General features: G+C 50.1%; 1 protein-coding gene across 1 annotated transcript in view; it reads right to left on the bottom strand.

The window, feature by feature from the left end:
- Positions 1 to 853: 853 nt before the first annotated feature.
- Positions 854 to 19,190, bottom strand: part of LOC123381365 (vegetative cell wall protein gp1-like) — a 32,507-nt gene continuing 14,170 nt past the window's right edge. The window contains 3 exon segments of the mRNA XM_045042060.1: positions 854 to 944; positions 1,705 to 1,940; positions 4,187 to 4,253. Of these exon segments, the coding sequence (XP_044897995.1) occupies positions 854 to 944; positions 1,705 to 1,940; positions 4,187 to 4,253 (394 nt within the window).

The following is a 19,190-nucleotide window of genomic DNA, read 5'->3' as shown; positions in this document are numbered from 1 at the left end:
TTTTGCTGGGCATCAACCATGAGTTCAGCTCAGTCTCATCTCAGCAGGTTGTAGTGCTCTCGGTATGGCAACTCCATAACCATGATAACTGTCATCACGTTTGCTTCATAGATTAGGAGACTGAGGCACAAAAAGTAAAAGAAACTTGCCCTGAGTCACATCACCAGAAAGGGAAGCCAGGATCAGACTCCCCGGATAGGTATGGAGCCACTTTCTAGGGCCACTGGCTTGGAGAAGGGGCAAGCTCCCTAAGCCTCAGTGTCCTCATCTTGAAAATGGGACTCGTGCCCAGTTCAGGTGAGGACCAATCACGTAACGTTTATAGAGTATTCCCTAGGGTTTTCTGACACACAGGAAGTGCTTAGTGGTGATGATTGTATCCGTTAGCTATTGCTGCGTAACAAAGCATCCCAAGATTTAATCACTTATGATTACTCGTGAGTCTTGGGGTCAGCTGGATATTTCTTCTGGTCTTGACTGGGCACGCTCTGTGCTTCTTCCGACCTCAGCCGGGGCTCACCCACATGTCTTGTAGTTGGCTCACTGTTGGCGGATAGGGGATGGCCTTGGCTGGAATAACACGCTCCTCTCCTTAGAAAGGAGACAAAGAACTGCTTATCCTCTAGCCAGGCTAGCCCAAGTGATCGCAGGGGTCCTGGAGAGTCCGTGGAAAGAAATGCTTGCGTGCGTTTTCGGGCTCCTGCTCATATCGAATTTGCTACTATTCTGTCAGTCAAAGTCAGTCACATGACTGAGTCTAGAATCGGAGGGGAGGACAGAGCGGCAGGGCAAAGAACATGGCGCCGGGGAGTCCGTTGGCACAACTAAGCGGTGCCTTAATCATGACGAACACTTAAGGGCGCTCATCACGCAGCAGGCACGTGCCCCTGCTCTTCCTGCTGTCCTCGCCGTCTTGATTATTCTTCTTCGGTACTTTGAAGGGGCTAGGAAGACCACAGAGGGGACAGAACCAAAGGAAGCTCCTCAAAAGAAAAACCATTTCATCGGGGCCTTGAAGGCTAGGCAAAGATTTTGCATTCCGGTCATCAGGCAGCAATTAGGACAGGGAAGCATTCCGGGGGAACCACCGCCAGGGAAGGGGAGGATTGAGAGTGGCAGGTGGAGGCCAAACAAAGGAGCATAGGATTCTCTTCAGAGACACTTAGCCGCGAACAGAACGCCCCCAGCATGCCCATTTCACAGGTGCCGAGACTGAGGCTTGGGGGCACTAAGCCCCCCACGGAGCAAAGCGGCCGAGCTGCAGTTCAACCCTTACCCCCTCCGTATCGTCTCACACTCACCGATCGCCTCTCTTTTGAAAGGGACTTGGGAGCATGAAGTCAGAGCATCTCACCTGGGAAGGAGTAGAGGGAGGCACACGTGGAAGGGGGAGGGGAGGAGAGAACCGCCGGGGATGTCACGGTCGTACCTGCAGACCCTGACAGAGCCATAGGCTGTCCGGGGCTTGGAGCCACTGACCTTGGCTCAGCAGGCCCAAAGGCAGGGCTCTCCCCACACTCAGAGGTTTCTTGGCAGAATCTTCTCTGGGAACATCCCTCCCCCTCCCCGCCACACACACACACACACACACACACACACACACACACACACAGTCTGAGCCTCAGTCCCCCGCCCACAGCCTCCTTCTTGGCTCCACATCTATCGGATTTCTTCTAAGACAGTATGTAAGCCCAGAAGCCTCGCCTGGGTGGGGTCTGCCCTTTTAGCTGAAGACCCCCGGAAGTCTGGCAGGTGTCCGGGAACAAGGAGGGTCTCAGCACCGCCTCCTTCAAGCCGCGGCTGATCCAGACTGCCATTACTGTGGCCGAAAACCCAGCTCTCAGCGGGGCCGTGGTTTGCTGATGGGGTCCTGAATGCTGGGGGATATCTGCGGGCAGTTTGGTCCGCTTGGGGTTCTGGTCCAAGAAGGGCTTGGCTTCCTGAGCACAGGAATGGGGGTGGGGATGGGGATCCCGAGGGCATGCCGAGGAACAGAGTATGGGTCGGTGCGAAAGTGCCACAGCAGGGACATAATATATGCGCAGTGTGGGGTATACAGTAGGCAACAAATAAGCGTGTGCTGGCTTAATGAACAGAGGAAGAGATGTGGTTTCTATAAGGCAGGATCCCTGGGTCTGGAGCCAGACTCGCACCGCTAAGCACCCTCGTGCGACCTCAGAATCTTACGGTTACATTTGGAATCTAAATAATCGAGTTAAGAAAGCATAGTCCTTAGGGGCGCCTGGGTGGCTCAGTCGGTTAAGCATCCGACTCTCGATTTCGGCTCCGGTCATGATCGCACAGTCCGTGAGTTCGAGCCCCGCCTCGGGCTCTGCGCTACGTTAGGGTGGAGCCTGCTTGGGATTCTCTCTCCAATCTCCCTCTGCCCCTACCCCATTCACTCACTCTCTCTCTCTCTCTCTCTCTCTTTCGTTCAAAATAAAGAAATGAACTTAAAAATGAAAAAGAAAAGAAAGCACAGCCGTTAAACATTTAAACAGTCAACAACACACGCACAAATCTTGAAAATAACATATCCCCCCCACACTAGAGTATAAACTGCCTTGCATCGCATCCTGGATCTGCCCCCTACTAGCTGTGTGGCCCTGGGCAAGTTGCAAAGTGCCTCTGCGCCTCTGTCTTTTCACGTGTAACATGTTGATCGTGATCACGCCTACAAGCGGGTTGTTGTGAGGCTTAAATTATTTAATATTTGTAAAGTGCTCAGCACAGAGCCTGGCACGAAGCCGGGGTTCGATGAGCGTTAGCGATGGTGATTATCCGAGAGGGGAAGTCACTTGTCCAAAGCCACACAGCGAGAAACTGGCAGAGGCAGGTCTCCTGACCCCAGCCCGTCTGGTACCCCAAGCGACACTTATCGCAAGCACGGCCCAAAATGCAGCGAAAGAACAAAGTACTTCCTTTTGCTGCCTTTCCCCGCCCCCCCCCTTCTCCCCAGTTGCCCCCAGGCACAAATGCCCTTGCATGCCACCTCCCTGGTCAGGGCTGAGAAGCCTTGCACTGCTCTGTTCCCAGCCCGGCGTGTTCTCTCTTCGGTCCCCGTCCTTGAAAAGGGCCAGAGCCTCGCGGTGGAGGAGAAAGAGGGTCTGCGGGCAGGCGTGGCCGCCCAGCCTCCTACCGCTCTGCGGGTTCCTTCCTCCCGGCTTTTCTCTGCGTGTCAGGGTGACAGAGACCAGCTCAGGCCTGCTGTGCCTGGACACTGTCTGCCCCAGCCTTGCCCAGAAGGCCCCCTCAGGGCAGTCCTCCAACACCAGAGGCGGAGATCACAGGCTGTAATGAGTGAACGGGCTGGCGGCCGCTGGGAGGGCAGCTAAGAGTAATAATAATGGGTCGTATTGTTTCCTGCACTTCCCGAGCTGTGCTCTCTACAGAGGGTACCTCGTTTAATCCGCACCGCCGCCCGGTGAGGGCTTTCCCATTGGCTCCTTTTTTTCGCAGATAAGGAAACTGAGGCTCGGAGAAGTCAAGGTCCTTCACTCAGGGCGCACAGTTTGAAGGGGGCTGAGCCAAGACTCCAAGCCAGTTCTGGTTGGTTCTGAAGTCTAGCCGCTATCCCACGCTACAAAGTTTTACCTGGCTGGTTGCTCCAACCACCTTTTTTCTTCCTATTGGTTTCCTAGAAATGGGTGCAGTGGAAACCTTACAAGGGTATTAAGTCTTAACTGAGTCTTACGATCTTCCGGAAGAGCTGAGTGGGAGGGCTTCTCTCTCGTGCTCGCTAATTTGTGTGTGTGTATGTGTGTGTGTGTGTGTGTGTGTGTGTGTGTGTGTGTAAATAAAAAGGGGAGTGTTAATTATCACAAATTTAATCACTTAAAACAACATATTATAGTACACATGTGCAGGTCAGAAGTCCCACTGGAGCAGGACTACGTTCCCTTCTAGAAGCCCCGGGGAGCATCCTTTCTTTGCCCGTTAGGGTGCTGGCGAAATTCAGTTCCGTGCAGTTATAGGACCAAAGTTATAGGACTCTATTTCCATGCTGGCTGTCAGCTGGGGACTGCTTTTACCTCCAGGAGGCCTCTCTCCTGCCCCAACATATGTCACCCTTACTTCTGGGGACCAGCCACAGGGTCACCGGAGACTTCTCACACTCCCTGGTTCTCTGCAGCCAAGGCAGATTCTTGGATTTCAAGGACTGCTGTGACTAGAGCGGTCCCCCCACCTGGATAATCCAGGAAAATCGCTCCTTCTCAAGGACCTTAACCTTAATCACACCTGCAAAGTCTTTTCTGCCAGGTAAGGGAACATAGTCACAAGTGTGGAGAGCTTTTAGGGTCGTTATTCTGTCTCCTGCAGCACCCTAGCTCCAAACAGAGACTTCTTGGTAGAATCAGAAAGAGAGAGAGGGAGGGAGGAAGGGAGGGAGGGAAGAAGGAAGGAAGCTATTCACCGAGTAGTTCTATATAATTTAAAGTCCTGTCTGTAGGCGACTTAACATAATGCCCCGGACAATGACTTAACTTGATCCTAAGTCTTGGCCTGACATTATCACAGTTGATAAGCTTTGGAAGTGCTCTGTAAGGGTCAGTTACTCTCACCCTGTTCTCCAAGTCTGGGTCTAGCCACGGGGGACTCCACCCGAAACAAGAAACGTCTTGGGCTACCTAAAGATCCCCCAAAGCTCACCAGGCTCAGAGCTGGCTTCTTCTGGGCGCACTTCCTGCCTGACACCAAAGGAGCCCCTTCCAACACCCCGCACCCCGCAACGCGCCCTTTCCTGGCCCTCTAAGGAGGCATTAGCAGCGGGCCTGGGGACGAGGGGCGGTGTGTGCGGAAGGCGTGGGGTGGCTGGCTTCTTTCTCTAACAGGCCTGGTCTCTCGCCCTTTGCTAATTACTTTGATCCTTTGCACTTTGTAAAAAAGCCCCACAACACCAATCGGTCCCCTCTGACTTTAACCTTGCAACCCAGTTGGCCCTTGTAAAAGCGGGGGGCGGGTGCCAGAGGGAGGCCGGGCAGGCACGCACACAGGCACACACTCTCCCAGACCTGCGCTGCCGGCCTGGGCTCTGCTCCTTTAATGACCGCTTCCCAGGACTCTCACAAAAAAAAGGACAAATAAAACCCTTTTTACAAGACGGCAGGGCTGCGTGCAACAGCCACTCCATCAACAACCAGTTCATTGGTACGTTCCTTGGCCTGTTAACATACGTCCCTTCCAGATCTCACTTTCTGCAACTGGCCGGCTCGGGGTTGCCCGCTCCAGCGCCGCACGGCCCTGGAAAACCTCTCTTCCCACCCTCAGCCCCTGTCCCAGCCCCAGCCCCAGCCCCTGGCCCTGGCCCAGCCCCTGGCCCCCGGCCCCAGCCCCAGCCCCAGTCCCTCCCTGCCTCTGCTCTAGCAAACCCTCACTTTCCCCGCCTTCCACGCAACCACAGACAAAGCAAAGTGCATCTCCCATCCGGGCAGACAGAGTAAGGTTTGTAGTTCTCCGTGAAGCCGGAAGCAGAAAAGAAGCCTGTTGAATGAGATGAGATTTGGGAAGACAGCCTTATGGGCAGTTGTGCGGAGGCAGCAGGACTTTTTTTCTCCTTGAGAAAGCAAAGATGCGGCCCAAACCCCACGTTGGTGCGGTTCTCCAACCCAGCCTGGTTGACATACACCTGTGTATTAGAATCCTTATTCCTTACGAATAATAAAGTCCGAAAAGTTGCAGATCAGTAACGTTTTAAAAAATATACACTTAATTCAAGGCGATCCCTGTTATAGACACACACACGCGCACACACACAGACGCCAGCTCTCGCTGAGTGACAGGCTCCTCCCGAATTTAGTGGCGATCAAAACCGCCACCTCTGCAGCTGCTGAGCCGAGGTCAGCTGGGCAGTTCTTCCGGTCCAAGCCGGACGCACAAATGTGCTTGCGGTCAGCTGGGGGGTTGGCTGGGCGCTGGCTGGTCCAGGGGACCCTCCGCTCAGAACCCTCGCCCACCCTCCCAGTGGTCTCTCCTCTTGCAGCGGGATAGCTGGGGCTCACTCCCGTGGTGGTGGCCGCGTCCGTTCTAAGAGGAAGCGAAAGTGTGCAAGGCTTCTTGAAGCCTCGGCCCAGAACTGCCACCTGTCACTTCTGTTATATTCTAGTGGCTAAAGCAGGTCGAAAGGCCTGCCTAGATTCACGGACGGGGACACTCTCCAGTGCTTGATGGGACATGCTGCAGCCACACCACAAAGCGCGTGGATACCGGGGAAGGGGAAAGACTGTGGCCATTTTGTAGTCGAACACAGTTTATTTCCCATGGCTCTTTCCTGGGACTCCAGTCCCATGGAAGGAGCATAGGGATGCCAGGAGATAAAGGGGCGTGTGATCAAAGAAATCTGTGAAAGGTTGGGCTCGACAAAGTAAATACGCTTCCGTGCAGGACTTGTCAGGGCCTTTAATCCCCAATGTGCCTGGTGAGCCTTCAAGAGTGGAAAACAGCAGGCAGTCCAGGTGATTCCCAAATGCTGGTGCGGATTGCCCTTTCGGAGGCAAACATCTCCCAGAGTTCATGTTCTGTGAGATGCGTAGTGGGAAGCACTCCTGGGATTAAGGAATTTATGCTAGTTTGCATCAGGGACGCCTTTCTGTGGGAAAGAGAAAAGGGAGCCGCCGCAGACAGTTCCTTCTTACCTGGACGGCTCCCGAAGGGCTGCGATCTGTCCTGATATGTTGCTAAGACTTAGAGTGATTCCATCATTGCCGGGATTTACTCCCAGAATGTTTCTGCCGAGAGAAGGGCTGGGCCTCCTTCACGGAATGGGTGATAAATAAAGCGGTCGCAAAGACTCATCCCACCCAAAGGCAAACGTTCTGGAGTGATGGTTTGGGGGTATTTCCTTCTGGTCATTTCCCCCCATCTGTATTTATTTTCCTTATGTGGTTGAGCTCACCCAAGTTTCTGCTTTTTTTTTTTTTTTTAAAAAAACTTCACATTGTACTGGAAACATTTTTAATGATCGGTTCAGTAGTAGCTCAATAATCTGCCGTATGGATGTACTCTTTGAATTCATGACAGCCCATCCCTGAGCTGTGTGTTTATTTTTGCCCCAAATTTCATTATTTGGAAGGAGAGCTTCTGGGTCATCATAGAGTTGAGTTGGGGAGGGGGAGTGTCTCCTTTTTTTCTTTCCTTTTCTTTCTTTCTTTCTTTCTTTCTTTCTTTCTTTCTTTCTTTCTTTCTCCCTTCCTTCCTTCCTTTCTCTTTCTCTTTCTTCCTTCCCTCCTTCCTTTTTCTTTCTTTCTTTCTTTCTTTCTTTCTTTCTTTCTTTCTTTCTCTCTTGCTTCCTTCCCTCCTTCCTCTTTCTTTCTTTCTTTCTTTCTTTCTTTCTTTCTTTCTTTCTCTTTCTTTCTCCCTTCCTTCCCTTTTCTCTTTCTTTCTTTCTTTCTCTTTCTTTCTTTCTTTCTTTCTTTCTTTCTCTCTTGCTTCCTTCCCTCCTTCCTCTTTCTTTCTTTCTTTCTTTCTTTCTTTCTTTCTTTCTCTTTCTTTCTTTCTTTCTTTCTTTCTTTCTCTTTCTCCCTTCCTTCCCTTTTCTCTTTCTTTCTTTCTCTTTCTTTCTTTCTTTCTTTCTCCCTCCCTTCCTTCCTTCCTCATTCTTTCTTTCTTTCTTTCTTTCTCTTTCTTTCTCCCTTCCTTCCTTCCTTCCTCATTCTTTCTTTCTTTCTTTCTTTCTTTCTTTCTTTCTTTCTCTTTCTTTCTCCCTTCCTTCCCTTTTCTCTTTCTTTCTTTCTTTCTTTCTTTCTTTCTTTCTCTTTGTTTCTCCCTTCCTTCCTTTTTCTCTTTCTTTCTTTCTTTCTCTTTCTTTCTTTCTTTCTTTCTTTCTTTCTCTCTTGCTTCCTTCCCTCCTTCCTCTTTCTTTCTTTCTTTCTTTCTTTCTTTCTTTCTTTCTCTTTCTTTCTTTCTTTCTCTTTCTCCCTTCCTTCCCTTTTCTCTTTCTTTCTTTCTTTCTTTCTCTTTCTTTCTTTCTTTCTTTCTCCCTTCCTTCCTCCCTCTTTCTTTCTTTCTTTCTTTCCTTTCTTTCTCTTTCTTTCTCCCTTCCTTCCTTCCTTCCTCGTTCTTTCTTTCTTTCTTTCTCTCTTTCTTTCTCCTTTCCTTCCTTCTTTCTTTCTGTTATTCTCCTCCTTCTCCTTCTCCATCTTCTTCCTTCGAGCAGACAGGGTCACAGGAGAATAGAAGACTCTGGACCCTCTGCTTGTCTGTTTGCTTTCCTGTGGCCCAGTAGGCGCGAGTGGAAGTGTGGGAGAGGAGGCCAGCTCTCCGTATTTCCACTGCTGGGGTCCCAGCTGGCAGTGGGGAGAGGAGGCGTCTGCCCATGTTTCCAGATCAATTGCACTTGTGGTCTTGCCAGACTGCACGCGGGATTCAGGTTTGGCTGGGCTCTGAGGTCTCCCTCACAGCTGTGAAACCCTCTCCAAACCGCAGGCCAAATGATTGCGTTTGGGGACTCTGAATCATTTATCTCTCTCCGATTTCCTACCTGCCTTGAATCCAGAAATCATACAAGAAGACCTATTATTAGTAAATGGGGTTTCTGGTTTTTCAGAGTTGAGAGAGCTCAGAAGGAGGGGGGAAGAAAACTAGAAGAAAAACCCCATAGCCGGTGTTGAATTTAGCCTGTGTGTAGTTAGTTTGTCCCTCTTGGGCCAGATTGGACTTTTTCCACAGTTCCTGACGACTGTGCCCCGGGGCAGCTCCCGCAGGTCTGGGCTGAGGCAGCGAGAGGTTGGGGCACAATCCGCGAGCCTAAGAAAGCTCCCGGGCCTGGAGCCTGCAGGGCGGGGCACGGAGCTCTATTTCTCAGTCCTCCCCATGTTCTTCGCTGCCTTCAGAGCCCAAGGCCGACAGCTGAAGGCCTCGGAGCCTCAGTTTCTGCATCTGCAAAATGGGGGTGTGTAAATACGCCCCGTGAGCTCACACGTTCACATGCCAGCGCGCTTCTGAGTGCTTTCGCGACGAAGGCCCTAAAAGTCCTTGTGAGTTTAGCTCTGTGAGATAAGTCCCGTGGCACTCCCCTTTCACGGGAGAGAAGACTCAAGTCGGCACAATCGTAACACGATTGTGCACAAGGCCGGGCGCCCAGTGGGGCACTCGGTGTAACAGCCAAGCTCTAAGACCTCGGGCCAGCCCGCTTGTCGCGATGTGTCGTCATTGCTCCCTGAACTGTCTGCCTTCCCCCACAGACAGCCGTCACAGCTGTGACGGGACAGGGGCTGGGCCCCCAGGACAGCGTCCAGGTCCTGGCCCCGGGGCGGATGCTCCATCGACGTTTGCCGTAGGAGTAGCTGAAGGTGTAATAAGCCGGTTCCCACCAGCAGCCTCGCCAAAGTGGCACCTCATCCGGGCCAATCCCTCACCTGGTCAGGTTCCCAGGGCTTTGCAGAAAAAGGACTCACATAAAGCACCAAAAAACAAAAAAACACAAACACAAACACAAACAAAACAACAAAAAACCAGGAGGGGGTTGGTGAAAGCAGAACCTCTCAAAGGTGTTGTTGGAAACCTACACAGAGGCGCAGTGTTCATTTTTTTTTTTTATGATTTTTTCTTAACATGTATTTATTACTGAGAGAGACAGACAGAGTATGAGCAGGGGAGGGGCAGAGAGAGAGGGAGACACAGAATCAGAAGCAGGCTCCAGGCTCCGAGCCATCAGCCCAGAGCCCGACGCGGGGCTCGAACTCACGGACCGCGAGATCGTGACCTGAGCTGAAGTCGGACGCTCAACCGACTGAGCCACCCAGGCGCCCCAAGAGAAGACCAGAGTTTCAAAGGAGAAAACACCGACATAAGTTGGTGACGGAACAAGTTGAATGTATTCAATTGAACAAATGCGGAATGAGTCCCAACTATGTACATGACAATCGTCGTGTGACAGGCTGAGTTCAGGAAAGTAAACAGGACACAGAATCTCCCTTGCTCTTGGGAGCCTACATCACGTGGAGAAATCTGGAGGAATCCGGACCTTGAATAACCCTATAGAAAATCCAGGCGGGTACAGATTGACGTGGTCAGTGAAAAAAAATGTAGCCACCGGCTTCAAAGCCAAAGAGAAAGTATAGAGAGAATTCTGAGAGCAATCAGTTATTCATTCAACAAATACATGGGTTAAGTCTCAGCCCTGCCACGAGATGGGAGAAGTCTGTCCTTGGAGCTTTTCCGTATCCTCTTTCGCTACATGTGCATCGCTTTATGATTTCTCTCCCTCTCTCATCACCAGCTTCTCAATTCTCTCTTGCCAGGCCTCCTCCTACCACGGATTTAAAAGCAGAGTCTTAGCTACTTGTCAGGGTAAGTAGGAATGGAGAAACGAGTCCACACGAGGGTACAGTGACTAAATAGAACTTGACGCGCTTTGCAAAATCAGTAATCAAGCGTAAACCCGCATTTGCATTTAATCCCATATGTACTTCTCTTAGGGAAACACATCTTGAACTGCGGAGTTTCCAGAACAGAGGTCGTGCTGTGGGGAGACGCAGGAAATGTGACCTTTTATAGCCACAGATTTCTTGTAAGACATTTCTTTCAGAGTCAGAAGCTTCGGCAAGCCATTTTATTAAGCTGTTAATACATGCCAGGGGCCAGGCTAAGTGCCATTTTCCTTACTCCTCACAGCAATCCCGGAACTGGGCTTGGCAAGTATGGAAGGGTCTGCAGAATGGGACGAGGCGTTCTATGAGAAGCCTACGGTTCCTGGGTAGGAATGGGGTCATGGGGAGAAAGGCTTCTGCGATGGGGGTGGGGGTGGGGGCTGGTGCGGCAAAGCAAAGAAGAGAAGAACACAGTATGGAACATGAAAGGAAACGGATGGTGGAGAATGGCAATTATCACGGCCGATACGTGTGAATCAGGGAAGGGGCCCTGGCGTGCGGCCTCTCTCTTAACATTGAGAGCAGGCATGGGGATGCAGGTACGATCGTCATCATCATGCCTGTTGCAGAGTTGTAGAAACAGACTCTGAGACGTAAGTGACCTGATCGACGCTGCATGGTCAGCGGGCAGCATAACCTCGGGCCACAGGACCCTGGTGTGAGCGGCAAGGGTGCCATTTTGGCTTTCTTCTTTGGGGGACGCAATGAGAAACTCCCCAATGCTACTGAAAAGGCAGAAGGCATCCGAGGTCAGTCTTCTGGAGCAAGAACGGGTCCGGGCGGGTGGTGAGAACGATGTCTCATCCCTAAAGGTCAAATGAACAGCATCATCATTTTTGAACTTACGAAAGAATCACTCTGGAATTTTCTCCCATAGACCTACCCAAACACCACAAATGGTGCCAAGTGGGAAACGAGAAGAAGATAAAGGTCTGGACCAAAGTCTTCCGGAAGATCTGAGGAACACCCGTGGCCCCATTGGTAATCTGCCTCCCGAGTGTTTGTTTTTACCCACTGAAGTTCAGACAGGGCAGGAGGACAGTGGTGGGGGACCCGTGCCCGGCCGGAAGGCCTTTCACTCAGTGTTGCCATGCCTTTATGCTCCACTCCTCATAAACCAGCTTTGCAGCTAAGTCTTTGTGGACCTTCAGCCCTCTCGGAAGTTCACCAGCCTGCGGGACTCCATATTGAAATGGTGTTACACGCACACAGCTTAGCTTCTCTCCGACCACGAATGTATGTCAGCAGATATCTTCCGATGCCTTTAATTCCGAACAGTGACACCATCCTCTTTCTCAAGACGGAATCAAGCCCTCAGTGGGAAAGTGACTCCAGAGAAACCTCGATGGATTTGGGTAATATTCAAGCTGTTTGCTTGGCCCCCAAGCTGAAGGCAGACTAATCAGGGAGGGCGGATAATCTCTGGTATTGTCGGAGATTCCAATCTCTTGACTGAGATGAAAAGACCAGACCGGTCTCCATTTCCCTGCCTCAGTGGTCAGTAAGAATGCATCTCATCTCCCAGGGAACATGGGAGCCCCAGGCCTTGGACGAACTCCAATGCACTGTGTCCTCCCTAACGAGGCCCCTGATGGTATCGCAGACTCACAACAGAATGTCAGAGGCCCTTTGAAATCAAATTGTACTCATTCTACGTCTTCGAACCCTTCGGCTCGGGGAAGTTAAGAGCAATCTACTAGGTCAAAGAGTCACTCGTTCAGTTAACAAATATTTCTTGAGTTCCCGCTGGGCTCCAGGTCTACGGTGGGCATTGGCCATGAGGTGTTGGACAAGCTGGACCCTGGACCCGCCACTTGGAACTTACCAGCTGCCAGGAAACGTAGACATTAACCCAACCACTGCCAACAATGAAGTCAATCAATGTCAATGTACAAGCGTAGCGAAGGAGAGGTCGTAGGGGTGAGAGGGCCTTGTCTGGATCGCCGGTGAGGAGCCTTCAAAGAAAGCCTTCCTGGGGCACCGGGGTGGCTCAGTCGGTTAAGCGTCCAACTCTGGCTCAGGTCACGACCTCGCAGTTTGTGAGTTCGAGCCCCGCGTCGGGCTCTGTGTTGACAGTTCGGAGCCTGGAGCCTGCTTTGGATTCTGGGTCTCTCCTTCTCTCTCTCTTTCTCTCTCTCTCTGCTTGCTTTCTGTCTCTTTCTCTCTCTCTCTCTCGAAAATAAATAAATATTTAAAGAAGGCCTTCCTGAGGAGGAGATGAATGAACATTATGAACCTGCCAACGTACAAGGTGCGGAAGTTTGCCTTGAAGGTGTCCCCACGTCCTCTCTCCCAGACGGAAGGTGGTGACGGGCACATGGTGTTAAGGGGGTAGCAAGTAATGACACTTCAGGCCGCTGAATATTCCAGGGGCCATTTTATGCAGGAGACTGCCCCTCCCCAGCCTGAGCGGGGAGGGTCCACAGTGAAGTCTCGCCCCGACTTGCCACGATCACCGCGCAAAGCGGCCATGACTGTGCTTGCGAGGTCACAATTCCCAATCGCCTTGGAAGTCAGCTGGAGGAACAGACCCCCACCCTGGGGTCTGTGCTCCTCCCCGTGTGACAGGGCTAGGACTAGGGTGAGGCAAGTGAGGCATGCCTCTTGGGTGTGAGATTGAAGGGGGTCACCAAAAAAACTCCATAACTGGCATAAATAACATTTGAAGGCATTATTTCAAAAATCCTCCCCCGCAAGTATGCAAAGCATCCATGAGGAAAAAAATGTCAGAAGTTTAAAAAAACGACAAGATTCAGCCCCGCATTGGGACCACTCAGCTTCCCCTGACTGCCCTGAATCCCCGCCTCGGACCCGAAAAACCTGGGTTTACAAAATCAGGTGGTTGGCGTGTGGGACATCATTCGGCACTTTGATTTTTTTTTTAATTTCTTAAATGTCTCTTTATTTATTTTGAGAGCGAGAGCGAGCAAGCAGGGGAGGCGCAGAGAGAGGGAGAGAGAGGGAATCCCAAGCGGGCTCCGTGCTGTCAGGGCAGAGCCTGACGTGGGGCTCGAACCCACGAACCGTGAGATCATGACCTGAACCGAAACCGAGAGTCAGACCCGTCACCGACTGAGCCACCCAGGCGCCCCTGATTTATTAATTTATTTTTTAATATTGGCATTAAAACTGGGTTTATGTGGATCACGAGGGGTTTCGGCACATCTTCGATTTTGCATCTAAAGATGAGAAGCCTGGCTTTTCTGTCATCCCAGGCTTGCTGTGTGAGCTCACAAAAATGACGTCAGCCTCTGAGCCTAGGTGTGGCTTCTGGTAATAAAAAGTGCTACACCAGTGGTCTCCTACACCGTAGGCGGTCACCCTACCCACTGGGCGGTAGTGAGGACCGTGCACGTAAAATGCTTTTGCATAGTTACTAGCCCTCGATAAATGGTGATTGCTTGTGTGGCTATAGTAAATACCGTCGGTGTCGCTGTGGCTTTTACGGGCGTCCTCTCCAACCAGCACTCACCCAGGGCCCTCACGGCTCTCGGCCTTCTCTAAGGATGTGGTCACCTTCTCGCTTAGAAACAAGCCTCGCTCTGGCTACTCGGGGCAACTTGGAGCGGCCTGAGAAGCGATCGTTCGGCCCAGCCCAGCCCCAAGCGCCTCGCGGGCTCCCAGAGTTCAAAACCCCCTCGCGGGGTGGCCCAGACTCTTGCTATGAATTTGAACTTGTCCTGCAAAACTGAAGTGTTTCAGGACCCAGGCACGCAGTGTTGTAAAAAGGGGCAATTAAACCCATAAAACCTGGGTTTACAGGAGAATTTATAGTGTCAGGGGCTTTTTATAGCTTTTTTTTTTTTTTTTAAGATTAGTTTAAATAGAGGAAAACAGAACAGGGGAACGAGAAAGAGAGAACTTGAAACCTGAGAAGACTTAAAAGTCCAGAAAGAAGCTTTTAGGAAGCACAGAGGGGGTCATAATCAGAGGCACATTTTCCCGCCTTGCTGTCTTGCAAAGTGGAGCAAAAAAGAGTCGAGAATTGTGGTCTTCGTCCGTTCCTCTCTTTCCTCGTCCTTGGCCGTCTGGAAAGACCTGTGGAGGCCGGAAACGTCCCGAGGAGGAGAAAGAAGGCAGGCTTTGGAGGAAACCAGCGGTTAGCCTTGGTCACACAAATGCACTTCTCCGGGTCGGGGGAGGCAAGCAGTGTCCCTGCATTAGGTAGGGCCAACCGGTGAGGAGCTGATCTTCAGCGGTGGACATTTGTCATCGGAGGTGGGACGTGTGCCCATGAGCCATAGGGTGACTCTGGACCCCAGGGTGCAGGCCACATGGAGAACATAAGGGTGGGTTCAAAGTCCGAGAGTCACTGTTCCACCTGCCACGATCCTCCTCCTCTTCTCTTCACCAACAGTGGCCTCCATCCTCCTGGTCTCTGGCTCAGGATGTTCCCTCTGCCAGCAATGCCTCTCCACCATTTCGTCAGACTCATCTTGAAGGGTCATTCCTTTTTTTTTAATGTTACTTATTTTTTTTTTGAGAGAGAGAGAGAAAGACAGAGAGACAGAGCCAAGGGGCAGAGGGAGAGGGAGACGCAGAATCGGAAGCAGGCTCCAGGCTCCGAGCCGTCAGCACAGAGCCCGACGCGGGGCTCGAACTCACAGACCGCGAGATCGTGACCTGAGCCGAAGTCAGATGCTTAACTGACTGAGCCACCCAGGCGCCCCGAAAGGTCACTTCTTATCGAAAGATGTTAAGTACAACAAGCAGGATGCATAATTGTGGATACGGTATGATCTCACAGGTATGGAGGGAAATTACACACACACACACACACACACACACACACACACACACACACTATACATACACAAGACACACAGGTATCATGTTTGTACATTTGTCAAATATTTGAGAAAGGATCTATAAGAAAATTATAACAATATTGGACTCCAGGGAGTGTGAGGGACAGAGAATAAGGGAGACTCACTTTCCCCTTGTCTCCTCCTTTGCAAAAATTAACCCTCATTCCAAGTGCATGGACAACCTGTTCAAAACTCAGATTACTAAATTTTCTTGTAAATACATTTCAGCTCCCTGGTTGTGAGCTGTACTCTCGTTTTGCAAGATATTACCATTGTTGGTGGGGGGCGGGGGGGGATCCTGGGTGAAGGATACACAGGATCTCCCTGCCTTATTTCCGACAGTGATATGTGACTCCATGATTCTCTCAAAACGAAAGGTTTCATTTCATTGTTTTAACGTCGATTTACTTTGGAGAGAGATCGAGAGACAGAGTGCGAGCAGGGGAGGGGCAGAGAGAGACAGGGAGACAGAATCCAAAGCGCAGAGCCTGACGCGGCTCTCGAACTCACAAACGCGAGCTCATGACCTGAGCCAAAGCTGGACGCTGACTGAGCCACCCAGGTGCCCCGTAAAAGGTTTCATTTAAAAATAATTAACTCACTTCCTCAACAGAACTCTCCCTGTCCCCCGCTGCCTAGATTAGTCTCACCCAGAACGGACCTACCCTGGATGGGTTTACGGGTTGCTAAGTTATTTGAATATCACCTCTAGATAGTTATACTTTTATGGCCACCTAGCCTCCTCCTCCAAATGCTCTTGTCTGAAATTTAATTGCATCGTTGAAAAAGCTTTCAAATTAGGTCTCTCCCACTGGAGAGAGGGTAGGAACCAAGATAGTCTGGCTCACTACCGTCTCCTCTGTCCCTAGCCCATGCCTGGTATTTGGCAGGCCCCAGTAAATAGTTATTAAATACACAAAAGAGCCACTACCTGGAAGAAAAAGTAACTCAGCGTTGACAGCAACAAAGATTGCAGCTCAGTTAAGCGGGGGTTTTTTTTTTTATATATATACACTTTAGGCTTTCCAGGTAAAGTTCTACAAATTATAACTGGATTGGCTGGATTTGCCTCGGTTAGTACGCAGCACTCCTATTGGACCGTTTTTTTGTTTGTTTGTTTGTTTTTTGTTTTTGCCACCATCCAATATGGAGCATTCCTATTGCCCGCAGTGACAGATAAGCGTCTAAGGCTCGGCAGGTGCCTCCAACCCGCCCATCCATCGTGGCTTCCCAGGCTGTGGCACCTTCTCATTTTCCACCCTTCTGCTCCCGAGAATGGCCATTGTGTGATGTCTGCAACCTTTTATCTGTAGATAAAGGGCTTCCTTGGCCAGAATCTGTCACGGACAGGGAGTAAAGCTCATGGTTAAGTGCAGGCACGTGGGTCCCCCACCCCCACCCCGCTCTGCCGCTGACTTAAGTGTGTGGTCTCGGGCACGTAACTGAGGGTGTCCTCATCTGGAAAATGGGACTGAGAACTGTACCCACCTCATCGGGCTCCTGTGAGCCTTAACCAGACTTCATTCGCATCAAGAGCTTGAAACAATGCCTGCTACACGTTGAGCCCTTCACAAATGTTAGCGAAGAGCATTTGTGAAGTCCTCACAGCATGATGACTGGTTGATTTTCTTCCCAAAGCTGATCTAACCCGGTTTGAAATTTTGGTGCTGCCACAAAAGTCAAATTCAGTTTTCTTGGCGAAGGAGCTTAAACTCTGCTATTTCCTGTCCTAATTATAGGCTTGTTTCAACTGATGTAAGCCTTGTTTTCCATTAGATGTACTCAAGACTGTCTGGGTTGATTATTTCTTTGGCTACGTCCTTACAAATTACTGAATATTTATTGAGTTCCAGGAATTCTGCTAAATGCTTAAATGTATTATTTTATTTCATCATATTTAATCACAATCCTGATTCTGAAATCATCATTTTTTAGCGTATCAAGCACCAGTTATTGTGTTAAGTGTCTTAGCTAATTTAACCCTTGGAAGGGCCCTAGGAAACAGTTATTATTGCACATGAGGTGGTTTAACTTTCCTGAGATGACAGAGATAGTAATGGGGGGGGGGGGGGGACGGGGACTGTGACTTGAACCCAGGTCTGGCTGATGCCAGAGCCTGTGGTGTATTTCCAACCCTCCCACCTGCACCCTGCTTATTTAATAAGAAGAAAAAGTGTAAACAACTCGTGTGCACTAGCAATATATAAACTTTATACCCAAAGTGATCTATGATTTGTTGAAGGGTGGGAGTTTTGACGTGCACAGTTCAGGTAGGTTAGACCCAAAAGCGTGGGGGGTGTGTGTGTGTGTGTGTGTGCGCGTGTGCACGCACGTTTTTCTCACATGGATGATCTTTACATGTTTTATTGGTTTTTTTTTTTTAGTTTTTTTTTTAAAGCGTATGCATTTATTTTCAGGGAGAGCATGCACCCGAGTGGGGGAGGGGCAGAGAGAGAGGAGAGAGAGAATCCTATACAGGCTCTACACCGTCAGCACAGAGCCCCATGCAGGGCTTGGACGCACAAACCATGAGATCATGACCTCAGCTGAGGTCAAGAGTCAGAGGCTTAACCGACTGAGTCACCCGGGCGCCCGTCCATGTTTTGTTTTCTAAGCCGAAGGTCAGACTCAGTTGCTGTGCATCCCAGATACACACACACGCGAGGCAAATTTCTTTAAAAATCACGCATCATTCATTTTTGTTAAAGTAGATTAAAATTTTAAGCAGAGGGTTTGGCTATTTGCAAAAACGATATTAAGGACACCTGAGTGGCTCAGTCGGTTAAGCGTCTGACTTGGCTCAGGTCATGGGCTCAGGGTTCACGAGTTCGAGCCCCGCATTGGGCTCTGTGCTGACAGCTCGGAGCCTGGAGCCTGCTTCGGATTCTGTGTCTCCCTCTCTCTCTGCCCCTTCCCTGCCGTGCTGTGTCTCTTTCTCTCAAAAATAAATAATAAAAATTTAAAAAAAAATAAAAAATCAAAACAAACCATATTAAAAGAACACGCATCATTCATTTTGGGAAAATGCAATGAACATCTAAGCCGAGCGTTCGGCTATTTTGAGACTATAGAGAAAAAAATACATTTCTCTCATTGCTTTGCAAATGAGATACATTTTAAGTAGAGGGCTTAGCTACTTTAAAAAAAAACAGAGTGGGTTCTTGCAGGGAAAAAAAATGAATTTTTTAGAAAGTAAATAATCACTTCTGTCTGTTCCCCTCCCCCCGCCACACACCCTACATACATCTGATTTTCACATTTGGATTTTCTCATATTGGGTCCATCACCTATGCACCCCTAGTAAATGGGGGCGTTGGGGGGGGGTGGGGACTTCTTGCATATTTTTCTATAACCAGATATCCTCCGGGGCCCTCCAGATCTATGCAACACAGTTCCAAGTATTTACCCTGGTAATTCAGGCCAGCCAAATACACAGCTAGGTTTTGCTTCTTTGTGGTTTCTAATGCCTTCCCTCATCCTGCACCATTTTTTCCTGGGCAGGAAACCCGAAGGGACAGCAATCAGGAAGAGGATTCTAGCCTGGCCTTGTCCCCCCCGCGGTGGCAGTGGAATAATTCAATCAGCCCGCCTGTGCACGGCCTCGTCATCCAACAAGGCAAGGCAGTTGTGGAGCCGAGTCGATTCAGTGGATGCCTTGTTCTCGCTCTCTCTTCCTCTCCCTGTCTTCCTTCCAAGCTAAGTCTAACGGAAGTTAGATCAATCCACGGCAAGAGGAAAGAAAAAAAAAAAAATCGGGCTTATTTTCACCAATTTAGTTTTGTTTTGTTTTGTTCTCTGGATCAGAAACACAGGACTTCCCAAATCAAGTTAAGTGAGTCCCAGATGTGGATTCGTCTCAAATGAAAAACACACCCCATCATCTTAAGCAGAGCACCGCTTGAGGAAACTGGTGATTGCAGGGCCTGACACACGCGGATTTCTCCAGAGGGTTGGTCCCAGACTGCGGGGAGGAAGAGGAGTAAGGAGGATGAAGGGCGGGCAGGCTTCTCCTCCC

The sequence above is a fragment of the Felis catus genome, chromosome D3 (genome assembly GCF_018350175.1).
Source record: "Felis catus isolate Fca126 chromosome D3, F.catus_Fca126_mat1.0, whole genome shotgun sequence".
NCBI lineage: Eukaryota > Metazoa > Chordata > Mammalia > Carnivora > Felidae > Felis > Felis catus.
This window is presented reverse-complemented; position numbering and strand designations above follow the sequence as displayed.